General features: G+C 44.3%; 1 protein-coding gene across 1 annotated transcript in view; it reads right to left on the bottom strand.

Moving 5' to 3' along the window:
* The window catches only part of LOC126259570 (nephrin-like), a 1,073,586-nt gene that overhangs the window by 82,295 nt on the left and 965,440 nt on the right, over nt 1-25,851 (bottom strand). Inside the window, exon 11 of the mRNA XM_049956477.1 lies at nt 15,417-15,728. Within this exon, the coding sequence (XP_049812434.1) occupies nt 15,417-15,728 (312 nt within the window). The remainder of the gene's footprint in view (nt 1-15,416; nt 15,729-25,851) is intronic.

The following is a 25,851-nucleotide window of genomic DNA, read 5'->3' as shown; positions in this document are numbered from 1 at the left end:
AATTTTTGGGTATTTCCTTACTAACTGCGAACTTAGGTTGACATTATATTTCGTATCCGAACGGGATTTTACAGCTCTTACATGATGAAATGTTACTTCATAAATGCTCTGAGCCAAATATTTAGATATATTCGCGATTAAGATTCAATAGTTTAATCTCTTCAGAGTCAGTTTCGCTACACATTTTCTAACACAATTTATATTTGGTTGAAGTTACAACTAATACTGATAATATAACAATAATAATATAATTAACACTACTTTTCTTTCACTTTATAAAGCAATGTAATCCATACTTACTCCCTTGAACGCAGGCACACATACCTACACATACATGCAGGTGAGATAATAACACTTTTATTTGTTAAGCAATATTTGGTGAGGGTCTCTAAGAACGGGAGATTATAGTTAAAGTGCAGTTACTAATGGAGGTTCCGTGTGGCCTGCAATTATCGACTGGTAGGGAAACTTGGTAGGTACCCCAGTGCGTTAATGTGGAACCGATTTACGCTGAAAGAAAACTAGTTCTGATTTTGGCCACCAGGTGCAAACCTGGCGATATGAATGCAAATAAGACGTACTGAAATCGAAGAGGACATTAGTGTTTAACGTCCTGTCGACATCGAGGTCATTTGAGACGGAGCTCAAGATAGAATTAGAGAAGGATGGGGAAGGATATCGGCCGTGCCCTTTCATAGGAACCATCCCGGCATTTGCCTGAAACGATTTAGAAAATAACGGAAAACCTAAATCAGGATGGCCGGAAAGGGATTTAAACCGTTGTCCACCTGAATGCGAGTCCTGTGTGCTAACCACTGCGCCACCTCGCTCGGTGTACGGAAATTTTTCCATGTGTAATGGATTAGGATCCATTCAGTTAGGCGAAAGGGGAGACCTAGAAGAAGATGGATCGATGAGGTAATAATGGATATCAGCAATATGGGAGTCCGGGGGTGGAAAAAAGCAGCAAATAACCGAGAAGTGTGGAGGAAGATTGTTGAAGAAGCCAAGGCTCACCAAGGGCTGTAGAGCTACTGAAGAAGTAGAAGAAGAATGGATTAGGAACGGCACGTCGGCAGAAAAGGTCAAACAAGGGAGAAAGCTTTAAAGTCGATTTAACTATTAACCGAAGCTTACACACTTCGTTAATTATGAGCACCCGTGACGTCGATGAGATGCTGCACCCGTTATACGACGTGACCAGCAGCTGGTTGCAGCAGTTCCGGTGGGTGGAATCTGAGCAACGTGTTCCTGTATACTGGCCAACAGGTCAGGCTGAGGCCAAACATGTGCTTCTTAAACGCATTGTTATCGAAAATCGCGTGGAAAAAAAGGAACACCTATATCTTTCCGTGCGAGATCTCATTTCCGTTATACATTGAAAATCGAAAGAAACTGGTACACTTGTCTAACATCGTGTACGGACCAAGCGAGCCCGTAGAAGTGCCGGAACACGACGTGGCATAGACTCGATTAATGTCTAGATGCTGGAGGGAACTGACACCAAGAATCCAGCAGGCTTGTCCATAAATCCGCAAGAGTACGAGAGGGTGGAGACCTCTTCTGAACAGCACGTTGCTACGCATCCCAGAAATGCTCAATAATGCTCGTGCCTGAGGAACTTGGTGGCCATCGATAGTGTTTAAACACTGAAGTGTGTTTCTGCAGCCACTCTGCACCAATTCTGGACGTCTGGGGTGTCGCATTGTACTGCTGCAAATGCCCAAGTCCGTCGGAATGCTCAATGGACATGAATGGGTACAGGTGATTAGACAGAAAGCTTAAATACGTGTCACCTGTCAGAGTTGTATCTAGACGAATCAGGGGTCCCATATCACACCAACTGCATATCCCCCACATCATTACGGAGCCTCCATCAGCTTGCACAGTCCCCTGCTGACAAGCAGGGCCCATGGATTGATGAGGTTGTCTCCATACCTGTACACGTCCATCCGCTCAATACAATTTGAAAAATTTCCAGTCATCAACAGTCCAATTTCGGTGTTTACGGATGCCTTGTGTCGTGCAGTCATGAAGCGTGCACGAGTGGGCCTTCGGCTCCGAAAGCCAATTTCGATGATGTTTCGTTGAATGGTTCGCAAGCTGACACTTGCTGATGGCCCAGCATTGAAATCTGCAGCAATTTGCGGAAGAGTTGCACTTCTGTCACGTTGAACGATTCGTCGTTGTTTCCCGTTCTTGCAGGACATTTTTCCGACCCCAACGATGTCGGAGATTTCATGTTTCACCGGATTCCTGGTATTCACGGTACACTCGTAAAATGGTCGTGAGGAAAAATCCCCACTTCGTCACTACTTCGGAGATGCGTGCCCCATCGCTTGTGCGCCGACTATAACACTACGTTCAGGCTCACTTAAATATTGGTAACCTTCCATTGTCGCAGGTGTAACCGACTTAACAAGTGCGCCAGACACTTGTTGCCTTATATAGGCGCTGCCGACCACAGCACCGTATTCTACCTGTTTACATATCTCAGTATTTGAAATCGCAGTCTTATACCAGTTTCTTTGGCACTTCAATCTATTTTTATGATGAAGATTACTGCCTCTGTAAGTCGGCGTCGACAAAATATTTTCGCACTTGAAGGAGAAAGTATGTGACCGAAATTCAGTGAACAGATCTCGGCGCAACGAGAATCGCCCTTGTTTTAATAATATCCGCCCCAAGTCCTGTATCACGTCCGTGACACTCACTCCCCTGTTTCTCGATAGTACAAAACGTGCATCCCTGCTCTGTTCTCGATGTACTCCGTTAATCCTACCTGGCAAGAATCCACACGGCACAGTGGTGCTTCAAAAGCTTAGTGTAGCCAGTCTCTGTAGCAGATCCGTTGAACCTTCCAACTGTTCTGCAAATAAATCTCAGTCTTTGGTTCACCTTCCCCACAACATTTTCTATATGTTATTTTCAATTTAAGTTTTTCGTAATTGTAATTCCTAGGCAATTAATTGAATTTACTGCTCTTAGATATGATTGACTTATCGTGTTTACCACTCACGCGGATAACCTCAAAGTTTTAGTTGTTTAGGGACGACTGCCAATTATCGTGCCATACAGATATCTTTTATAAATCGTTTTGCAATTTATTTTTATTTTCTGATGACGTTACTAGACGATAAGTGACAGCTTCATCTGCAAACAACCTACTAAGACGGCTGCTCAGATTGTCTCCTAAATGTGTCACAGAGGAAGACTGCACTGTAGTTCCTTCTCTAGATTGTCGCACAGATGACAAAATGGTAGATATCGAAATATACGGCAGAGGGATAGAGAAACAATTAAAATCGCTCAAAAGAGGAAAGGCCGCTGGACCGGATGGGATACCAGTTCGATTTTACACGGAGTACGCGAAGGAACTTGCCCCCCTTCTTGCAGCGGTGTACGGTAGGTCTCTAGAAGAGCGTAGCGTACCAAAGGATTGGAAAAGGGCACAGGTCATCCCCGTTTTCAAGAAGGGACTCGAACAGATGTGCAGAACTATAGACCTATATCTCTATCGTCGATTAGTTGTAGAATTTTTGAACACGTATTATGTTCTAGTATAATGACTTTTCTGGAGACTAGAAATCTACTCTGTAGGAATCAGCATGGGTTTCTAAAAAGACGGTCGTGTGAAACCCAGCTCGCGCTATTCGTCCACGAGATTCAGAGGGCCATAGACACTGGTTCCCAGGTAGATGCCGTGTTTCTTGATTTCCACAAGGCGTTCGATACAGTTCCCCAAAGTCGTTTAATGAACAAAGTAAGAGCATATGGACTATCAGACCAATTGTGTGATAGGATTGAAGAGTTCCTAGATAACAGAACGCAGCATGTCATTCTCAATGGAGAGAAGTCTTCCGAAGTAAGAGTGATTTCAGGTGTGCCGCAGGGGAGTGTCACAGGACCGTTGCTATTCACAATATACATAAGTGACCTTGTGGATGACATCGGAAGTTCACTGAGGCTTTTTGCAGATGATGCTGTGGTGTATCGAGAGATTGTAACAATGGAAAATTGTACTGAAATGTAGGAGGATCTGCAGCGAATTGACGCGTGGTGCAGGGAAGGCAATTGAATCTCAATGTAGACAAGTGTAATGTGATGCGAATACATAGAAAGATAGAGCCCTTACCATTTAGCTACAAAATAGCAGGTCAGCAACTGGAAGCAGTTAATCCCATAAATTATCTGGGAGTACGCATTAGGAGTGTTTTAAAATGGAATGATAATATAAAGTTGATCGTCGGTAAAGCAGATGCCAGTCTGAGATTCATTGGAAGAATCCTAAGGAAACGCAATCCGAAAACAAAGAAGTAGGTTACAGTACGCTTGTTCACCCACTGCTTGAATACTGCTCAGCAGTGTGGGATCCGTACCAGATAGGGTTGATAGAAGAGATAGAGAAGATCCAACGGAGAGCAGCGTGCTTCGTTACAGGATCATTTAGTAATCGCGAAAGCGTTACGGAGATGACAGATAAACTCCAGTGGAAGACTCAGCAGGAGAGACGCTCAGTAGCTCGGTACGGGCTTTTGTTTAAGTTTCGAGAACATACCTTCACCGAAGAGTCAAGCAGTATATTGCTCCCTCCTACGTATATCTCGTGAAGAGACCAGGAGGATAAAATCAGAGATTAGAGCCCACACAGAAGCATACCGACAATCCTTCTTTCCACGAACAATACGAGACTGGAATAGAAAGGAGAACCGATAGAGGTACTCAGGGTACCCTCCGCCACACACCGTCAGGTGGCTTGCGGAGTATGGATGTAGATGTAGATGGTTTGTATAGATAAGGAACAGTAGAGGACCTGTAACACAACCTTTGGGAAATCCAGAAATCACTTTTTTTTACTCGATGACATTCCATCAGTTACTACGAACTGTGACTTCTTTCACAGGATATGATAAATCCAGTAGCACAACGGAGACGATATTCCATAAGCACGCAACTTGATTACAATCTGCTTGTGAGGTACAGTGTCAAAATTCATCTGGAAATCTATAAGTACATAATCAATATAAAATCCCAAATCGATAGCGCTCAATATATCGGGTGAGTAAAGAGCTTGTTGTGCTTCACAAGGAACGATGTTTTAATGATGCATTAATGATATGGTCTTGTAACTTAGTGGATTACTGCTATTACCATTCCTGAACAGTGGTGTGAACTGTCTTTGTGTAAGTATCTTTCGTCGAGGGAGTGGTTGTATGTGATTATCAAGTATGAAGCTATTGCCCTAGTATACTCAGAAAGGAACTTAACTGGTATATACACTCCTGGAAATGGAAAAAAGAACACATTGACACCGGTGTGTCAGACCCACCATACTTGCTCCGGACACTGCGAGAGGGCTGTACAAGCAATGATCACACGCACGGCACAGCGGACACACCAGGAACCGCGGTGTTGGCCGTCGAATGGCGCTAGCTGCGCAGCATTTGTGCACCGCCGCCGTCAGTGTCAGCCAGTTTGCCGTGGCATACGGAGCTCCATCGCAGTCTTTAACACTGGTAGCATGCCGCGACAGCGTGGACGTGAACCGTATGTGCAGTTGACGGACTTTGAGCGAGGACGTATAGTGGGCATGCGGGAGGCCGGGTGGACGAACCGCCGAATTGCTCAACACGTGGGGCGTGAGGTCTCCACAGTACATCGATGTTGTCGCCAGTGGTCGGCGGAAGGTGCACGTGCCCGTCGACCTGGGACCGGACCGCAGAGACGCACGGATGCACGCCAAGACCGTAGGATCGTACGCAGTGCCGTAGGGGACCGCACCGCCACTTCCCAGCAAATTAGGGACACTGTTGCTCCTGGGGTATCGGCGAGGACCATTCGCAACCGTCTCCATGAAGCTGGGCTACGGTCCCGCACACCGTTAGGCCGTCTTCCGCTCACGCCCCAACATCGTGCAGCCCGCCTCCAGTGGTGTCGCGACAGGCGTGAATGGAGGGACGAATGGAGACGTGTCGTCTTCAGCGATGAGAGTCGCTTCTGCCTTGGTGCCAATGATGGTCGTATGCGTGTTTGGCGCCGTGCAGGTGAGCGCCACAATCAGGACTGCATACGACCGAGGCACACAGGGCCAACACCCGGCGTCATGGTGTGGGGAGCGATCTCCTACACTGGCCGTACACCACTGGTGATCGTCGAGGGGACACTGAATAGTGCACGGTACATCCAAACCGTCATCGAACCCATCGTTCTACCATTCCTAGACCGGCAAGGGAACTTGCTGTTCCAACAGGACAATGCACGTCCGCATATATCCCGTGCCACCCAACGTGCTCTAGAAGGTGTAAGTCAACTACCCTGGCCAGCAAGATCTCCGGATCTGCCCCCATTGAGCATGTTTGGGACTGGATGAAGCGTCGTCTCACGCGGTCTGCACGTCCAGCACGAACGCTGGTCCAACTGAGGCGCCAGGTGGAAATGGCATGGCAAGCCGTTCCACAGGACTACATCCAGCATCTCTACGATCGTCTCCATGGGAGAATAGCAGCCTGCATTGCTGCGAAAGGTGGATATACACTGTACTAGTGCCGACATTATGCATGCTCTGTTGCCTGTGTCTATGTGCCTGTGGTTCTGTCAGTGTGATCATGTGATGTATCTGACCCCAGGAATGTGTCAATAAAGTTTCCCCTTCCTGGGACAATGAATTCACGGTGTTCTTATTTCAATTTCCAGGAGTGTAGTCTGGACCGGAAGACTTGCTTTTATTAAGTGATTTTAGTTGCTTCACTACTCCGAGGATACCTATTTCTAACATACTCATGTTGGCAGCTGTTCTTGATTCGAATTCTGGAATATTTACTTCATCTTATTTCGTGAAGGAATTTCGGAAAGCTATGTTTAGTACCTTTGCTTTAGCAGCACTGTCATCGATAGTATTTCCATTGTTGTCTCGCAGAGAAGGCATTTGTTGTGTCTTATAGGTATTTTACATACATCCAGAATATCTTTCGAATTTCTGCCAGATTTCAAGACAAAGTTTCGCTGTGGAAACTATTATGAGCACCTCGCACGGAAGTCCGCGCTAAAAGTCTGCGCTAAATTTCGAGCTTCTGTATAAGATCTAACCATAACTGTATGAGTATTTAGCCTATCCTTTCTGAACACCGTTAGGTCCTTCAAAAAAATTCAGCTCTGCGTATCTCCGGCTGTAGACAACTTTCAGTGCCTAAAACGATTTGAGAATCAAGGCTTGCTATTAGCATTTAAATCTCTGATACTTTCTCTAAACAGTTACGATAATTTAGAATTTTAATACCAATAGGTCCTAGATCTATGTCCTTCCTGCGTTCTACCTGCACCCTGTGACACCGTAGCCCTTCCTGTGTTTCCCAAAAGCTACACGAGTATCCGCCTGCTGCATATAATGGACTCCTGATCTATTTAGAGGAACCCGAAACACCACCAGCACAGGCGCAAGTCGAGGAATCTACAGCCTATGCAGTCGCAAAACCATCTGAGGCTTTGATTAAGACCCTCCACTCAGCTCTGTACCAGACTGTGCTGCAGATATTCTCAGTTTTCATATCGCTCTTGTGATAGGCACTCGAAACAGGGGAGAACTTCTTTTGATCCAAAGTGACACACATCATTGGTACTGCAGTTGGCTGCATTCTGCGCTCTTCATGGCATCAGGAATTACCTGTTCCATGTCTGGAATGACTCCACCCGGTATGCACATGGATTCCACATTAGGTTTCTTTCCCTCCTTGGCAGCCATGTCCCTAAGTGGCCCGATAACGCGCCTAGCATTGGAGCTCCCAGCTACCAATAATCTCACTCCCTCTAACTGTCCGGATCTTGCAGGCTGAGAGGTTTCTTCCAAAACAGAAAAAGAGTCTCCATCTGCCTGAGAGACAGTGGCGGCTACAGATAGCACCTGGACACAGTTTGTCATATTAACCGTGGAGGCCTTACGCTCAGCGCCCTGGAAAGTTTCTCGCAGCCTGCCACGCCCGAAGGCGACTTCCCACGCGACGATGACTGAGGAGTCAGACACAATGTGAGCAGTTACTCGTCTGGCCATCGGTGCTAACCTATTGACAGATTTGTGAGACGTGCTGAACGTCCGTTGGATCCCCAGGTGTGGTACACAAGAGTGATGCCCATCCACTGGAGCTTCAAGCAGTGAAATCGAGGACAACACAGCTGACAGTGAAGTGTTAGCAACTCCGCTGGCATCCGGACATAGCAATCACAGTCCCTGTACATACTAAAGACGATGGAAAACTACAGTAAAAAGGCAAGCAAAAGTCCATCGCCGGCCGGTGTGGCCGAGCGGTTCTAGGCGCTACAGTCTGGCACCGCGCGACCGCTACGGTCGCAGGTTCGAATCCTGCCTCGGGCACAGATGTGTGTGATGTCCTTAGGTTAGTTAGGTTTAAGTAGTTCTAAGTTCTACGGGACTGATGACCTAAGAATTTAAGTCTCATAGTGCTCAGAGCCATTTGAACCAATTTTGAAAAGTCTATCAACACGCGCTGAGAAACTCTGCTCTAGACACTGACGGAAACGCAGGAATTTTGTCTGATGAAATAGACTGACACGTAGAGATTCAGTAAGTAAACTACGAAAACACCAAGTGAGAGTAAATAACTTGCTCCTGGTTGGCAACTTGAAAGTGTCACAAATTAGGTTACTTTCCGACAAAAACGAAAACGCGCAACCGGTGTCAAACAAATGTTAAATTCTAACAGTCCCTCTGGGTTAACTGTCTTCATAGAAGAACGAACCATGAATAAAGGTGACTGTGCATCTACTCCAGCCACATAGGCAATGGCTCTTCGTGCACATCATACAGTTTAACAGTACCCAAAATTCAACACTTCTGCACCTTGTAGTGTACAATGCCTCTTCGCTCCACAGAATATCGCCCGGCCACGTGTCATCAAGTTAAATCCGTGCAGGAGGACTAAGAACAAAATTCAGAATGTTGGTGCGGATCATAGGGTTTCAGCTGCGGCACCGTCTGGATTTTGTGCAGGTATTGTTGCAAATATCTGCGAAATTTTCCGTACAGTTGACCACGGGACAGGTAATTCTCGTGACAGTGCACGAGAACTAGCACTGCCCATGGCGCGTACTGGATGGTCAGTGGCAACAACAGCAACCTCGTTAATATCTTTCTCCAGGATTGGACGCCTTCGTCTTCAAAGTGCCACATCAAGATTACCCGCACTTCCGAAATCGATTATCCTTTTCTTTAACTCATTTAATGACACAGGCCTCTCCTCAGACCTTCCAGTCGGCGATACTGTCTCAATGTAGCACGGTAATGTTGACGTTCACATGAAACAGTCCCACTAACAGCGAACGGCATCTCTCCTTGGCAGGCATATGTTATGACGGGTCACTTGACAGGCTGGATGTCATACCGCCATACAAACAGTGTCAGTGCCAGATTTGCACCTGTTGGCCAAAACTAGAATTAATTTTTGCTTGCGGAAATCCGTTAGGCATTAACATATTAGCCTATCTACCAAGTTTCACTACCGTACGATAATTATAGCCAACACTGGACCTCTGTGAGTAACTGCGTTTGGTTATAACTAGTATGTTCTATGCTAAAGTTAAATGGTTGTTGCTTACCTGAAAAAAGTTGCATTTCAAAACTACCAAGAGTTCTTGGTAGGAAAATCATTAATTACTGGCTTCGCAGATATGATCATATTCAGGTATTTTAAAATTATTGACAGTAGACCACGTGGCAACGTTCTGCAGGGTGTAGAGGTTGTTAATCCACGCAGAAGGAAGGAACCTGCTTTCGACACTGTACAATATACCGGGTGATCAAAAAGTCAGTATAAATTTCAAAACTGAATAAATCACGGAATAATGTAAATAGAGAGGTACAAATTGACACACATGCTTGGAATGACATGGGGTTTTATTAGAACCGAAAAAATACAAAAGTTCAAAACATGTCCGACAGATGGCCCTTCATCTGATCAGAATAGCAATAATTAGCATAACAAAGTAAGACAAAGCAAAGATGATGTTCCTTACAGGAAATGCTCAATATGTCCACCATCATTCCTCAGCAATAGCTGTAGTCGAGGAATAATGTTGTGAACAGCACTGTAAAGCATGTCCGGAGTTATGGTGAGGCATTGGCGTCGGATGTTGTCTTTCAGCATCCCTCGAGATGCCGGTCGATCACGATACACTTGCGACTTCGGGTAACCCCAAAGCCAATAATCGCACGGACTGAGGTCAGAGGACCTGGGAGGCCAAGCATGACGAAAGTAGCGGCGGAGCACACGATCATCACCAAACGACGCGCGCAAGAGATCTTTCACGCGTCTAGCAATATGGGGTAGTTATAATAAAATCCCATGTTATTCCAAGCATGTGTGTAAATTTCTACCTCTCTATCTACATTATTCCATGGTTTATTAAGTTTTCAAATTTATACTGACTTTTTGATCACGCGGTATAATTAACTATACAGGTTGAAGAAAAGTTTGCGCTCTCAGACTTCGCAGCGCAATTCCCCCCATACTAGCAATGCAAAAATTTATTTCACAAAATATCATCCTGCTCATAATTTGGGCAGTGAACGGCCCTCAAATTTGGACAGTTTGGCAATTCTGTAATCACGTGTGTGATGACTATCTCTGTCGGTAGACATCGGGAGTCACGTGCAATTCGTGCAGTGGATAGCGTTTTGTGTTAGCATGCGGGAAGTCGAGGGTTCGATTCTGGGTCGAGATTTATCTATATTTATTTGCTAGAAGTAGTCTGCATGGTACGATATCTGGCGCCTCAGTCGTCTCGTACAGCAAGTAAAGTGGGTTCTCTACAAAACGTTTGCAGTTACTTACTACGAACACAGAAGTAGAATTAGAATCGTTTTCATTGGTCAGCTTTTAAAGAAACCTTTTGCATGTCGTGGACGTAAATTTTTTCGCACCACTGCATCTACTAGACTCGAAACTTGTTTTGTGTACCCTCCACCAATGGTACAGTGGATTAATAACAATCTATTATTCTGGCCACTTTCAGGTCCATTACATTTCGTTAGAGCCTTGCGTCACCATTCAGACTAGCAACGTGCTTTGCAAATAATTTCGATGGGACCATTGGGGGAGTGTAAACAGAAAATATGTTTGAAATCTAGTAGATGTAGTGGCACGAAACAATTCGCGTCCACGACGTACAAAAGGCTTTTTTAACAGCTGACCAATGACAACGATTGTACTTCAATTTCTTTGTTCATAGTACGCCACTCCAAATGTTTCGTAGAAGATCCACTATAATTTCTGTATGACGATTAAGATGGCAGATACTGTACCACGCAGTCTACTTTTGGCAAATAGAAACACGTAATCAACCGACAATCGAATCCGCGACCTCCTGCATACTAAACTAAAACGCTACCGACTGAGCCAACTCCTCATCACTTGCGTTATGTATCGACGAAGGTAGTTACCGTACATGTGATTACAGTGTTGCCAGACTGCCAATCTGTAACGTCGAATTACTGCCTAAGATACGCGCAGAATAAAATTTTGTGACAGACATTTTTGTATTGCCATTATGTGAGGAGTCGCGCTGCGAAGTCCGAGTGCGCGAATTTTTCGTCACCCTGTGCTTTACTGTTCTTTTATAATACGAAAGGATATACAGAAAGAAGGGAACGTTTAGGCATTAAAAAAACTAAGTACAAGAAATACATTTTATTATTTACATCTGAAAGAGCGACTGACATACTACTTTCCCACATAGTCACCAAACACACTGAGGCTCTTATCATAGCTGTGGACAAGCTTTGAAAGATCTCTGTCGTAAAATTCTTCCACCTGAGACTTCAGCCAGTGAGTCACGCCCGCCTGGAGTTACGTGTCATCATAGCGCTGCGTTGCAAGCCAGTTCTTCATCTTCGGAAACAAGTGGAAGTCACTTGGTGCCAGATCGGGGCTGTAGCGTGGATGAGGGAAAATTCAGATTTGAAGTCGGGCATTGTCGTGCAAAAACAGAATTTTGGACGTAATCTTTCCTCGGCGTTTGTTTTGAACTGCTCTTCTAAGGCTGTGCACAGTTTGAAAGCACCAGGCAGGATTTATGGTTGCTCCACGTTCGAGAAAATCAATAAGAAACACACCCTACCTACCCCCAAAACACTGTCGCCATGAACTTCCATGCTGACAAGGTTTCCCAACATTTTCTTGGTTTTTGGGGGACCTCGGGTGCCCCCACTCCATGGACTGTAATTTTGTCTCGTAATTGACGTGTTGCACCCAAGTCTCGTCACCGGTTACGATTCGATCCAGTAAAGAATGACCATATTTGTTGTAGGCCTCCAGAAATGTCAATGTTGCCCCCATTTGCTGTTCTTTATGGTGCTCTGTAAACGATATGGGCACCCATCGTGCACAAAACTTGTGGTAGCCTAGCTTTTGAGTGACAGTTTCAAACAACAAAGTCCGTGAAACTTGCGGAAAAGAAAGCGAAAGCTCCGTTATTGTGAAGCGACGGTTTTCACGAATGCTTTCATCAACTTTAGCGACAACATCGTCTGTCACAGAGCTCGGGAGTCCATTCTTCTCTTCATCATGTACGTTGGTTCGGCCTTTTAAAAGCGAATGCACCATTTCCGGACGGAACATTCACTCATTACGTTGTGTCCGTACACTTGGCACAGTTCACTATAAATTTCTGTAGCTTTCAGGCTTTTTGCTAACAAAAATCATATCACAGACCGCAACTCACAACTGGCGGGATTTTCGATTGCAGCGCACATTTCAAATTCGAATATCGAAAAAACCAGACGCGCAGAGACGTTCCCGCTGTCACGGATGGATGCCACTGAGCTGTTGAGCACGCACAAACCAAAATACGAGGGGTGTTTTTAAAGTAAGTACCGTTTTGAAATTACAAAAAGACGTGTTAAGATATCTCAATAATTTTATTTTTACATGAAAGCCTGTATCTTAATCTACTTTTCTACATAATTTCTATATTGAGGCACTTGTGATAACGTTGTACCAGTTTTTGAATACCCTCCTCATAGAAGTCTGCCGCCTGACTTGTTAACCACTGGATCACCACTGTTTTGACTTCGTCATCGTCTTGAAGAAGCTGACCACCCAAGTGTTTCTTCAACTGCAGGAAAAGATGGTAGTAACTGGGCGCAAGATCGGGGCTGTACGGATGATGATCTAGAGTTTGCCATTGAAAAGCTGTGATGAGATCTTTGGTCTGATTCGCCACATGCGGAAGGGCATTGTCTTGCAGCAAAACGATGCCCTTGCTCAACTTCTATGGACTGTTGCTTTGATTCTGGTGTGACGTAGGCCACCCATGTTTTATCGCCCGTAACAATTTGGCTTAAGAAATCATCACTGTCGTTTTGGTACCGCTCTAGAAAAGTCAGTGCACTGTCTAAACGTTTGGTTTTGTGCACATCCGTCATCATTTTCGGTACCCAACGTGCTGAAAAGTTTTAGTAATTCAAGTGCTCGGTCACAATGAATACAAAACACTACGACAAACATTAGGAAAGTCATCCCGCAAGGAGGAAATCGTAAAGCGTCTGCTTTCTCTCACTTTACTGAGCACCAAACTTTCATTAACGACCGAAGGACGCCCACTCCGTTGTTCATCATGCACATATGTGCGGCCATCTTTAAATGCTCTCACCCACTTTCTTACCATTCCATCACTCATAATGTTTTCTCCGTAAACTGCACAGATTTCACGATGAATATCGATCGCTTTTAGGCTTTTAACACTAAGAAATCTTATAACAGCACGTACTTCACAGCCGGCGGGACTCACGATTGTTGTTGTTGTTGTTGTTGTTGTGGTCTTCAGTCCTGCGACTGGTTGGATGCAGCTCTCCATGCTACTCTATCCTGTGCAAGCTTCTTCATCTCCCAGTACTTACTGCAACCAACATCCTTCTGAATCTGCTTAGTGTATTCATCTCTTTGTCTCCCTCTACGATTTTTACCCTCCACGCTGCCCTCCAATGCTAAATTTGTAATCCCTTTATGCCTCAGTACTGGGTGTTGTGTGGCGTCCTTAGGTTAGTTAGGTTTAAGTAGTTCTAAGTTCTATGGGACTGATGACCATAGATGTTCAGTCCCATAGTGCTCAGAGCCATTTCAACCATTTTTTATGCCTCAGTACATGTCCTACCAACCGATCCCTACTTCTAGTCAAGTTGTGCCACAAATATCTTTTCTCCCCAATTCTATTCAATACCTCCTCATTAGTTATGTGATCTACCATCTAATCTTCGGCATTCTTCTGTAGCACCACATTTCGAAAGCTTCTATTCTTTTCTTGTCCAAACTATTTATCGTCCATGTTTCACTTCCATACATTGCTACACTCCATACAAATACTTTCAGAAACGACTTCTTGACACTTAAATCTATACTCGATGTTAACAAATTTCTCTTCTTCAGAAACGCTTTCCTTGCCATTGCCAGTCTACATTTGATATCCTCTCTACATCGACCATCATCAGTTATTTTGCTCCCCAAATAGCAAAACTCATTTACTACTTTACGTGTCTCATTTCCTAATCTAATTCCCTCAGCATCACCCGACTTAATTTGACTACATTCCATTATCCTCGTTTTCCTTTTGTTGATGCTCATCTTATATCCTCCTTTCAAGATAATGTCCATTCCAAGTCCTTTGCTGTCTCTGACAGAATTACCATGTCATCGGCGAACCTCATAGATTTTGAAACTTCCTGGCAGATTAAAACTGTGTGCCCGACTGAGACTCGAACTCGGGACCAACGTGACGAGGCTCGATCGTGCACACAGTTTTAATCTGCCAGGAAGTTTCATATCAGTGCACACTCCACTGCAGAGTGAAAATCTCATTCTGGCTCATAGTTTTTGTTTCTTCTCCATGGATTTTAATACCTATTACGAATTTTTCTTTTGTTTATTTTACTGATTGCTCAATATACAGATTGAATAACGATTATCGAAGGCATCTTAAACACTCAGTAAACAACGTAAACAAGGAAGAATCATACTGTAATGGCGTCAGTGCGTAGATTAAGGTACAGGCTTTCATGTAAAAGTAAAATTATTGATATATCTTAGCATGTCTTTTTTTAAATTTCTAAACGGTACTTACTTAAAAAACACGTCTCGTAGGCGCAATCGGCGCGTGTGTAGCGGCCTCAGCGGAAACGTTCCGTACTTTCTGAATAGCCCTGGTACATGTACGTGTTTATAGAATGGAGACAGCATCATTTTTATTTTTGTGAATAATTTTATGATACTTGAGGATGATCATATCGTCAAAACTAATAGTGAATAGAGAGTGATGTATCAGCAGCTCTTGGCGGTTCACATAATCGATTTTTTTGTTTTTTAAATACCTACTGGCTGCGGGGCATCACCTGTAAAAACTATGTAGACGCTTACCTTGGTGGCTGGCAGTGAGCTGCCGCTCAGGGGCGGGCACCGTGGCCGCTGTGATGACGAAGGGGTCGCTGCGGCCCTTGGGGTTGTGCGCGTACACAGATGCCTGGTAGCGCTCGCCGGCTCGCAGGCCGCCCACGCTGAAGGCGGGCGTCGCTGAGGACACGTTGGCCCGCAGGTGCTGCGACTGAGCCTCGCGCACTTCGATCTGGAAGGACTGCGGCAGACCGCCGTTGAAGCCCTCGGAGCACCGCACCGACAGAGAGTCCGTGGACGCGTTGACCACCGAGCAGTTGTGTACGGGGTCAGGCCGACCTGTAGCGAAAAGCGTTTCAGTGTACTTGTACGGTCGCACCTGTGCTCAATGTTCACCGCGTACCAGTATGGTCTACGGAATGTCGAGACGAAAAATTGGGAAATTTGTGGTAAGGTCTTATGGGACCAAACTGCTTAGGTCATCGGTCCGTAAGCTTACACCCTACTTCAGAATGAGATTTTCACTCTGCAGCTTAGTGTGCGCTGATATGAAATTTCCTGGAAGATTAAAACTGTGTGCCGTACCGAGACTCGAACTCGGGACCTTTGCCTGTCGCTGGAAAGTGCTCTACCAACTGAGCTACCAAAGCACGACTCACGCCCCGTCCTCACAGCTTTACTTCTGCCAGTACCTCGTCTCCTTCCTTCCTCCTGCGAACTTTTCAGAACTTTTTTTTTTTTTTTTTTTTTTTTTTTGTCATAAGTCTACTGACTGGTTTCATGCGGCCCGCCACGAATTGCTTTCCTGTGCTAACCTCTTCATCTCAGAGTAGCACTTGCAACCTACGTCCTCAATTATTTGCTTGACGTATTCCAATCTCTGTCTTCCTCTACAGTTTTTGCCCTCTACAGCTCCCTCTAGTACCATGGAAGTCATTCCCTCATGTCTTAGCAGATGTCCTGTCATCCTGTCCCTTCTCCTTATCAGTGTTTTCCCCATATTCCTTTCCTCTCTGATTCTGCGTAGAACATCCTCATTCCTTACCTTATTAGTCCACCTAATTTTCAACATTCGTCTATAGCATCACATCTCAAATGCTAAGATTCTCTTTTGTTCCGGTTTTCCCACAGTCTATGTTTCACTACCATAAAACGCTGTACTCCAGACGTATATCCTCAGAAATTTCTTCCTCAAAGTAAGGCCGGTATTTGATATTAGTAGACTTCTCTTGTCCAGAAATGCCTTTTTTGCCATAGCGAGTCTGCTTTTGATGTCCTCCTTGCTCCGTCCGTCATTGGTTATTTTACTGCCTAGGTAGCAGAATTCCTTAACTTCATTGATTTCGTGACCATCAATCCTGATGTTAAGTTTCTCGCTGTTCTCATTTCTACTACTTCTCATTACCTTCGTCTTTCTCCGATTTACTCTCAAACCATACTGTGTACTCATTAGACTGCTCATTCCGTTCAGCAGATCATTTCATTCTTCTTCACTTTCACTCAGAAAAGCAATGTCATCTGCGAATCGTATCATTGACATCCTTTCACCTTGTATTTTAATTCCACTTCTGAACCTTTCTTTTATTTCCATCATTGCTTCCTCGATGTACAGATTGAAGAGTAGGGGCGAAAGGCTACAGCCTTGTCTTACACCCTTCTTAATACGAGCACTTCGTTCTTGATCGTTCACTCTTATTATTCCCTCTTGGTTGTTGTACATATTATATATGACCCGTCTCTCCCTATAGCTTACCCCTACTTTTTTCAGAATCTCGAACAGCTTGCACCATTTTATATTGTCGAACGCTTTTTCCAGGTCGACAAATCCTATGAAAGCTTTCTGATTTTTCTTTAGTTTGGCTTCCATTATTAGCCGTAACGTCAGAATTGCCTCTCTCGTCCCTTTACTTTTCCTAAAGCCAAACTGATCGTCACCTAGCGCATTCTCAATTTTCTTTTACATTCTTCTGTATATTGTTCCGGTAAGCAGCTTCGATGCATGAGCTGTTAAGCTGATTGTGCGATAATTCTCGCACTTGTCAGCTCTTGCCGTCTTCGGAATTGTGAGGATGATGCTTTTCCAAAAGTCAGATGGTATGTCGCCACAGTCATATATTCTACACACCAACGTGAATAGTCGTTTTGTTGCCACTTCCCCAATGATTTTAGAAATTCTGATGGAATGTTATCTATCCCTTCTGCCTTATTTGACCGTAAGTCCTCCAAAGCTCTTTTAAATTCCGATTCTAATACTGGATCCCCTATCTCTTCTAAATCTACTCCTGTTTCTTCTTCTATCACATCAGACATATCTTCACCCTCATAGAGGCTTTCAATGTATTCTTTCCACCTATCTTCTCTCTCCTCTGCATTTAACAGTGGAATTCCCGCTGCGCTCTTAATGTTACCACCGTTGCTTTTAGTGTCACCAAAGGTTGTTTTGACTTTCCTGTATGCTCAGTCTGTCCCTCCGACAATCATATCTTTCTTGATGTCTTCACATTTTTCCTGCAGCCATTTCGTCTTAGCTTCCCTGCACTTCCTATTTATTTCATTCCTCAGCGACTTGTACTTCTGTATTCCCGATTTTCCCGGAACTTGTTTGTACTTCCTCCTTTCATCAATCTACTGAAGTATTTCTTCTGTTACCCATGGTTTCTTCGCAGCTACCTTCTTTGTACCTATGTTTTCCTTCCCAACTTCTGTGATGGCCCTTTTTAGAGATGTCCATTCCTCTTCAACTGTACTGCCTACTGCGCTATTCCTTATTGCTGTATCTATAGCGTTAGAGAACTCCAAACGTATCTCGTCATTCCTTAGTACTTCCGTATCCCACTTCTTTGCGTATTGATTCTTCCTGACTAGTGTCTTGAACTTCAGCCTACTCTTCATCACTACTATATTGTGATCTGAGTCTATATCTGCTCTTGGGTACGCCTTACAATCCAGCATCTGATTTCGGAATCTCTGTCTGACCATGATGTAATCTAATTGAAATCTTCCCGTATCTCCCGGCCTTTTCCAAGTATACCTCCTCTTGTGATTCTTGAACAGGGTATTCGCTATTACTAGCCGAAACTTGTTACAGAACTCAATTAGTCTTTCTCCTCTTTCATTCCTTGTCCCAAGCCCATATTCTCCTCTAACCTTTTCTTCTTCCCCTACAACTGCATTCCAGTCGCCCATGACTATTAGATTTTCGCCCCCCTTTACATACTGCATTACCCTTTCAATATCCTCATACACTTTCTCTATCTGTTCACCTTCAGCTTGCGACGTCGGCATGTATACCTGAACTATGGTTGTCGGTGTTGGTCTGCTGTCGATTCTGATTAGAACAACCCAGTCACTGAACTGTTCACAGTAACACACCCTCTGCCCTACCTTCCTATTCATAACGAATCCTACACCTGTTATACCATTTTCTGCTGCTGTTGATATTACCCGATACTCAACTGACCAGAAATCCTGGTCTTCCTTCCACTTCACTTCACTGACCCCCTACTATATCTAGATTGAGCCTTTGCATTTCCCTTTTCAGATTTTCAAGTTTCCCTACCACGTTCAAGCTTCTGACATTCCACGCCCCGACTCGTAGAACGTTATCATTTCGTTGATTATTCAATCTTTTCTTCATGGTAACCTCCCCCTTGGCAGTTCCCTCCCAGAGATCCGAATGGGGGACTATTCCGGAATCTTTTGCCAATGGAGAGATCATCATGACACTTCTTCAATTATAGGCCACATGTCCTGTGGATACACGTTACGTGTCTTTAATGCAGTGGTTTCCATTGCCTTCTGCATCCTCATGTCGTTGATCATTGCTGATTCTTCCGCCTTTAGGGGCAATTTCCCACCCCTAGGACAAGAGAGTGCCCTGAACCTCTATCCGCTCCTCCGCCCTCTTTGATAAGGTCTTTGGCAGAATGAGGCTGACTTCTTATGCCGGAAGTATTCGGCTGCCAATGCTGATTATTTATCAAAATTTAGGCAGTGGCGCGGATCGAACCCGGGACCAAAGACGTTTTTATAATGAATCAAAGACGCTACCCCTAGACCACGGGTCCCATCAACTTTCAGAACTAGCACTCCTGAAAGAAAAGATATTGCGGAGACATGGCTTAGCCCAGGGGCGGGCAAACGTTGCACGCGGCTCATGAGCGCACAGCGCTGTACGTGAGCTGCTCGCGTGCAGGCGTCGACAGGGGCTGTGGCGACAGCCGGCACGTTGCGGCAGTGTAGTGCCAGGCTAAAGGTACGTTGCCCAAGACGCGACGCACACTAGCGACTGCGACGGGTCGCTACGTGACGTCAGAAGTTGCCTGCTGGCGCATGCGCAGTTCGAGTTTGGGATGCGACGCGTGACTGTTGCGGCAGCTGTCGCAGCACTGCACCAGTGAGCAGTGTTGCGACGGAAGTCGCACGACACAAAGACGTACGGCTGCCAGAAAGCCACTCAAGGAAAACTGAAATGAGCCACTCACAGGATGTGATGCTCTGTGAGCTGGTCTCGCAACATCCTTGCCTTTACGATTTGAAGAACCCTAAATATAGAGACACTATGTTCAGAGACAGAATTTGGGAAGAAATTGGTGCACAGTTGAAACTGGTAGGTGAGTGAAATATATAATATTTTCCCATTAATGCAAATTTTTCAGGCCTGTTATGAAAATCATATAATCCATGCAGATGTAGAATTAGAATGATGAAAATGAAGGTCAATTTGCGCATTACTCTTTTTTGTGACGATAAAAATTGAAAACGGCAAGTACATTATAAAATGAACAATCTAAAGTATAACGAGAAAGTTACATTTTACAATACCTTCACTTCGAAAGTAAACGGTAGATTGGTGTCTTGATGATACCTTCTAGTTGTGAAAAACCACCACCAGATTGTTGTACAGCTTTCTGTAATCAATAGATGTTCGTTTTTGAGGAAGGCGTTTCTCAACAGATTGCGCAAACAGTTTGCTGCAATAAGTAATTTGTCACATTCACTTCAATTCATTGGTAGAAGGTGGTGCTCAAAAAACTTGTGCCAAAAGTGCACTACTGTTTTACAAGGCCCTTCTGGTCTGACACAGTTCACAATTGAAATTCGTCTTTTGTAAATCCTGGAGTCATCTTTTGAGTGCAGCTTGGCAAGATTAAATGTTCATGTCATCCATAACGATGTATGCTGTCAGAATATAAGAATATGGAAGTTCATTTGGATGGGAATAAAGAGTCAGTCGGCTATGAAAGTTGCCTTAGCTTGTTCCAAAAGTTTCTGCATGGGAGAAACTGACAAGTATAATTTGGGGAAATTTTGTGAACAAGCACGGACATTATTTCTTCCACATTTCTGCTAGTGTATACTGTAGACGTTCAGAATGAAAATTCTAGAGATGTTTAAGGTGAAACCCTATCTTGTTGTCAAGAACTTGAAACAATGCAATGACGCTAGCGTGCGCTTATTGTTAATAAACTTATCTTTCATTGGAAGTTTAGGTGAAATGTGCAAAAACACATGGAGGAATATTCGGGACTCGTATCAGAGAAATAAACGAGAAAGAAAGCTTGGAACAGGTTCAGATGCCTCAGCAAAACCAAGAAAATGGGTTCTGCTTGATCACTTGGCTTTAAGAAACCTACATTTCGTGGCATTTTAAATGAAATTGTCAAGAGCATATGGAGAAATATTAGTAACTCATACCGGAGAAATATATGACATAAAATGGTTTCATTAGGTCCAAATGTGTCAGCGAAACAAAACAAATGCATTCTCTATCGTGTGATGACCACACGATTCTCGTTGCGCGTCGACAGAACTGGCGGCTAGTCGCGACGCTCCCGGAGATATATGAGCCCAAATCTCGGAAACGGAGATCGATATCATTCTGATCTCAACTTTAAAAATAATTTCGATATGTTAGCTTCTTTTCATCGGCAACGATGTATGACCTAACGTGAACCATACGTAAAGTAGCCAGCGACCACATTTTTCACTGTACACAATTCAAATTTTATGCAGTAGGTTACTTGTAAATTAAGTATCGGAATAACTGTGACGAATATCGGAAAAATAGACACCTCATTATCGAGCTGTGATGTGAAACTGTAAGATACGCAAACATCAATTTTTTGTGCCTTTTACGATACCAGATGAATCTGTCGTAGTTGGCCGGCCCAAGTGGCCGAGCGGTTCTAGGCACTACAGTCTGGAACCGCGCGACCGCTATGGTCGCAGGTTCGAATCCTGCCTCGGGCATGGATGTGTGTAATGTCCTTAGGTTATTTAGGTTTAAGTAGTTCTAAGTTCTAGGGGACTAATGACCACAGCAGTTGAGTCCCATAGTGCTCAGAGCCGTTTGAATTTGTCGTAGTTGCTGTTGTCACGAGAGATCTGCGACTTTCTCTCGTCATGTCTCTCATCTAACTAATCGAACATTTTATGGAGCACTGTTTTCAAGTTTTCAGGACGACAACAATAATAGCCCAGCGGTATGTGCAAGTTATAAGACTGCGCTTAATATAGCGAGAGCTGGAAAACCATTTGCTGAATTAATAAGTCTTGGTTAAGAGCAAACATCAGTGATGAAAATTTACGTAACTGTTTGTGTTTGTCTGTATGTAGAAATTTTTTTCCAGATATTAAACGTATTGTAAACTCCACCTGCGATAATTAAATAAAACATATCGTAGGTAATAGGTACTCTTTCAAACCATGATTTCTTTCAAGCACTTTATTGATTCACTCAATAAAGCAAGCTACGAAACAAAACGCATTACAGAGGAAGGAGCGGACAGAAGGTGTGGTGGGGATGGGAGATAAGCGGGTGGCCAGCTTGCCCCTGTGTGCACGCGGAACACCTGTTAACTGCACGCGTGCAAGTGTACCGCACGTGTGCAGGATTCCTGCCCGCCCCTGGCTTAGCCAAAGCCTGGGGGATGTTTCCATAATGAGAGCTTCTGTAAAGTTTGGAAGGTAGGAGACGAGGTACTGTCAGAAGTAAAGCTGTGAGGACGGGGCGTGAGTCATGCTTGGGTGGTTCAGTTGGTAGAGCACTTGCCCGCGAAAAGCAAAGTTCCCGAGTTCGAGTCTCGGTACGGCACACAGTTTTAATCTGCCAGAAAGTTTACACACTACTTAATCTCACTTAAAGTAACTTACGCTAACGATGACACACACACCCATACCCGAGGGACGACTCGAAACTCAACGGGGAAAGCCGCGCGGACCGTGACAAGACCCCCTCGACCGCGCGGCTACCCCACGTGGCACGAAAACTTTGATATGAGGCACTCTAATAAGCTGGAAAGCAACATCATACATACCTATGAAAGCTGTCTAACAATGGGGCCATCAGGCCCATAGATTATTGATTTAGATGAGCATTGGTGTATAGTAGTGTCAACGGCCTTGCCGCAGTGGATACACCGGTTCCCATGAGATCACCGAAGTTAAGTGCTGTCGGGCGTTGTCGGCACTTGGATGGGTGACCATCCAGGCCGACATACACTGTTGCCATATCTATGTTGCCAATTGAGGAGCTACTCGACCGAATAGCAGCGGCTTCGATCAAGAATACCATCATAACGGCCGGGAGTGCGGTTTCCTGACCACTTATCCCTCCTATCCGCATCCTCAACTAAGGATGACACGGCAGTCGGATGGTCCCGATGGGCCACTTGTTGCCTGAAGACGGAGTGTTTTTTTTTTGTGTATTGTAGAAGAAAGTGTCATGAGTACCTGACTACCGGCTTTTTATGCGACAGGCCCTAGTTTCTGAGGAAATCGTTCTTGTAATTTCATGTAGTCCTGTTATACCCGTAACTTTAATAGCGTTTCGATGGAGTGAGTGTAGTATAGGGACCACGGTCACAGCCTCCAAGATGACTGTACCGGTTCAAATCCTGCACGTGTACTTTTTCTTCTTTCAAATTTCATCGTAGCGAATATCGTTAAATTGCAAACGTCATGTAAAATTTTTAAAAATTAGCCGTTTTCGTGGTAGAAATTTCACCAACAAATCGATCAATACAGCATACTTCTTCAAATGTGTAATCCTTTTGCGTCCGTGAATACAGTTCCAAATATTTGGCCAGCTCCAAAGTGTTCGTAACGATGGGTGAAGCACCGGATGATTAAATCACACCTTCCCTACTTGAGCCAGTACGCGCAGAGAAATATTTAACGCATGGGTACCTAAACTAATACGATAGAGGTTGAGATTGTGCGTTGCAGGAGTTGCGTTGTTAGCACTGTTAATGTCACACTTGCCGTTAGGAGCCGCTACTTGTACGGCGATGTAGGATTCAAACACAAGCATTAGTCTGCATTACAATTCCAGGCAGTCAACAGGTCAGGGCAAGGTGAGCAGCGCTTCAGTCGTAAGGCTGGTTTATTAAATAAACAACAGTAGTGCTCCTCCACTGGAGTATCGACGCATTAAACAAATAAGGAGAGGTCCTAGTCCCCCGCACTGTTCCCCATCCCGGATTGAAGAACATTATTCGATAGGTTAACTGACAATTGGGGAATTGCTCCTGGGAGAGACTGACCGCCAGTCGCCTCATGAACTGTAGAAGAAGTTTAACTGTGGTCATGGATGGAAATGCTGGTCGCAATGTGCGATGTTCAAATTGTGCACGAGCTGTGTCACTACAGCTGAACATTACATGGTTCAGATGGCTCTGAGCACTATGGGACTTACCATTGAGGTCTTCAGTCCCTTAGGCCTAGAACTACTTAAACCTAAATAACGTAAGGACATCTCACACATCCATGCCGGAGGCAGGATTCGAAACTGCGACCGTAGTAACAGCACGGTTCCCGACTGAAGCGCCTAGAACTGCTCGACGACAGCGGCCGGCGAACATTCCATGGTCCTTCGTTCCAAAAGTGCTGCTAGCAACAGCGAGATGGAAACTGTTGTGCGGTTCGAGGTATTTGTGGATGCAGATGGTCTTCACATTCAGCAATGTTTGTATGCTGGAACGTTAATATGGTAAGCAATCAACGAATGGTACCCTCTAATATGGAAATTAGAATGCGTTTCTTTCAGTGATTTATTCGTCACTGTTCTTCTGCATGTCCATAAAAATGCTTTCACAAAGTTTCTTTGTCCTACGGTCATTTGCTTTTTCATCGTGATCATCTCAGGTACCGAAAGTTAAGTTGCAACCACCCTGTAGTAACAGTAACTGAAGGATTCCTGGTACAGACGAGAGTACTCGTCCCTGCTTCTGATCTCTAGTACTAGCGACGAAAAGTGCTTCCAGTAACGGTCGACGTACGAAAGATTCTTTGCCAATAGGGGAGAGTAAACTGATTTGAACAAGGTTAGTCGTTTCTTCGTTGCACAGTGTACATAATTGCGTAAGTAAGGCATTCCATTACGCTTTCTTGTGTATGCCACAATTATTAGGGAAATTTTATCGAAAAAGAGTTGAAGAATTGATTAATAAATTAAAAATGTAACTGTAACCTGCGCGAACTCAGGGAAGTTCACAAAGTTGCTGTACCTCGAGTTTTTAAAATGTGTCATTCTTCCGTGCGTGGGACAAGAAAAATTCATTTACATTATTCGTGGGGAGGGCAGACGGATCCTAAACTTTATTGTCAAATCTTTGCACATGAAAGAAAAGCATGCACCTGTACAGTAAAAATCATCCTACCCAAATGGATTTCACTTTGCCAACCGTGTCATTGTATTTCTACAGACGGTTAAAATTATCAAGAAAAAATTCCAAATCTTCTCGATATGCTATGACCACTAATGTAGAAATCGCTGCGAAGGGAGACTCCATATAAATACATTTTTTAATTCTGCATCGTTTCATTGCACCTTTTCAATTCAAACGAACTGTTTTCCATTATCGGTTCTGAAAAATCCGTGTGCTGCAAGGCATTAAGTTTCATAGAATGTGCGTGGTGCTTTAAGAACTCATATTTCGGCGGCATGTACTACAAATTCCATTTCGAATTCTGTCCTAGCGCACCAAGCGATGGCGAGTAACACTATTCTGTAATCGATTGCGTGAAAAACGAAATACACATTTGAAGTATGTTTTATTACTGAAATTTCTGGGACAAAAATTACTTTTCACTAATTTCGCATGACATATACTACTTAATGATTTTTGTAGGATGACACTGAAAAGCCAAAAGTAAACAGGCGGGATTTGAATCCTTACCGCCAACATCGTGGCTGTGAACTTCAGCCATTGCACTACGCACGCTCGGTCGAGACATGGTTAAAATTACAGGTACAGGAGGGAACGCATAAAACTTCTACATCGATTTTGTCTTGAATTAGTGGCCACCGCATCAAAACAGCTAGTTAGGTGCTGCGGACACGTCCATCTACAACATACCTAAGAAGCATCAAATTCAGTGGTAGTCAGTCAGATCTGATGGTCCTCGTGTAAGCTACAGCTCACGAGCGCTGTGCGAGATTTTGGAATATCCTCCCACC

Source organism: Schistocerca nitens, chromosome 5, assembly GCF_023898315.1.
Source record: "Schistocerca nitens isolate TAMUIC-IGC-003100 chromosome 5, iqSchNite1.1, whole genome shotgun sequence".
In the NCBI taxonomy this organism is placed as follows: domain Eukaryota; kingdom Metazoa; phylum Arthropoda; class Insecta; order Orthoptera; family Acrididae; genus Schistocerca; species Schistocerca nitens.
This window is presented reverse-complemented; position numbering and strand designations above follow the sequence as displayed.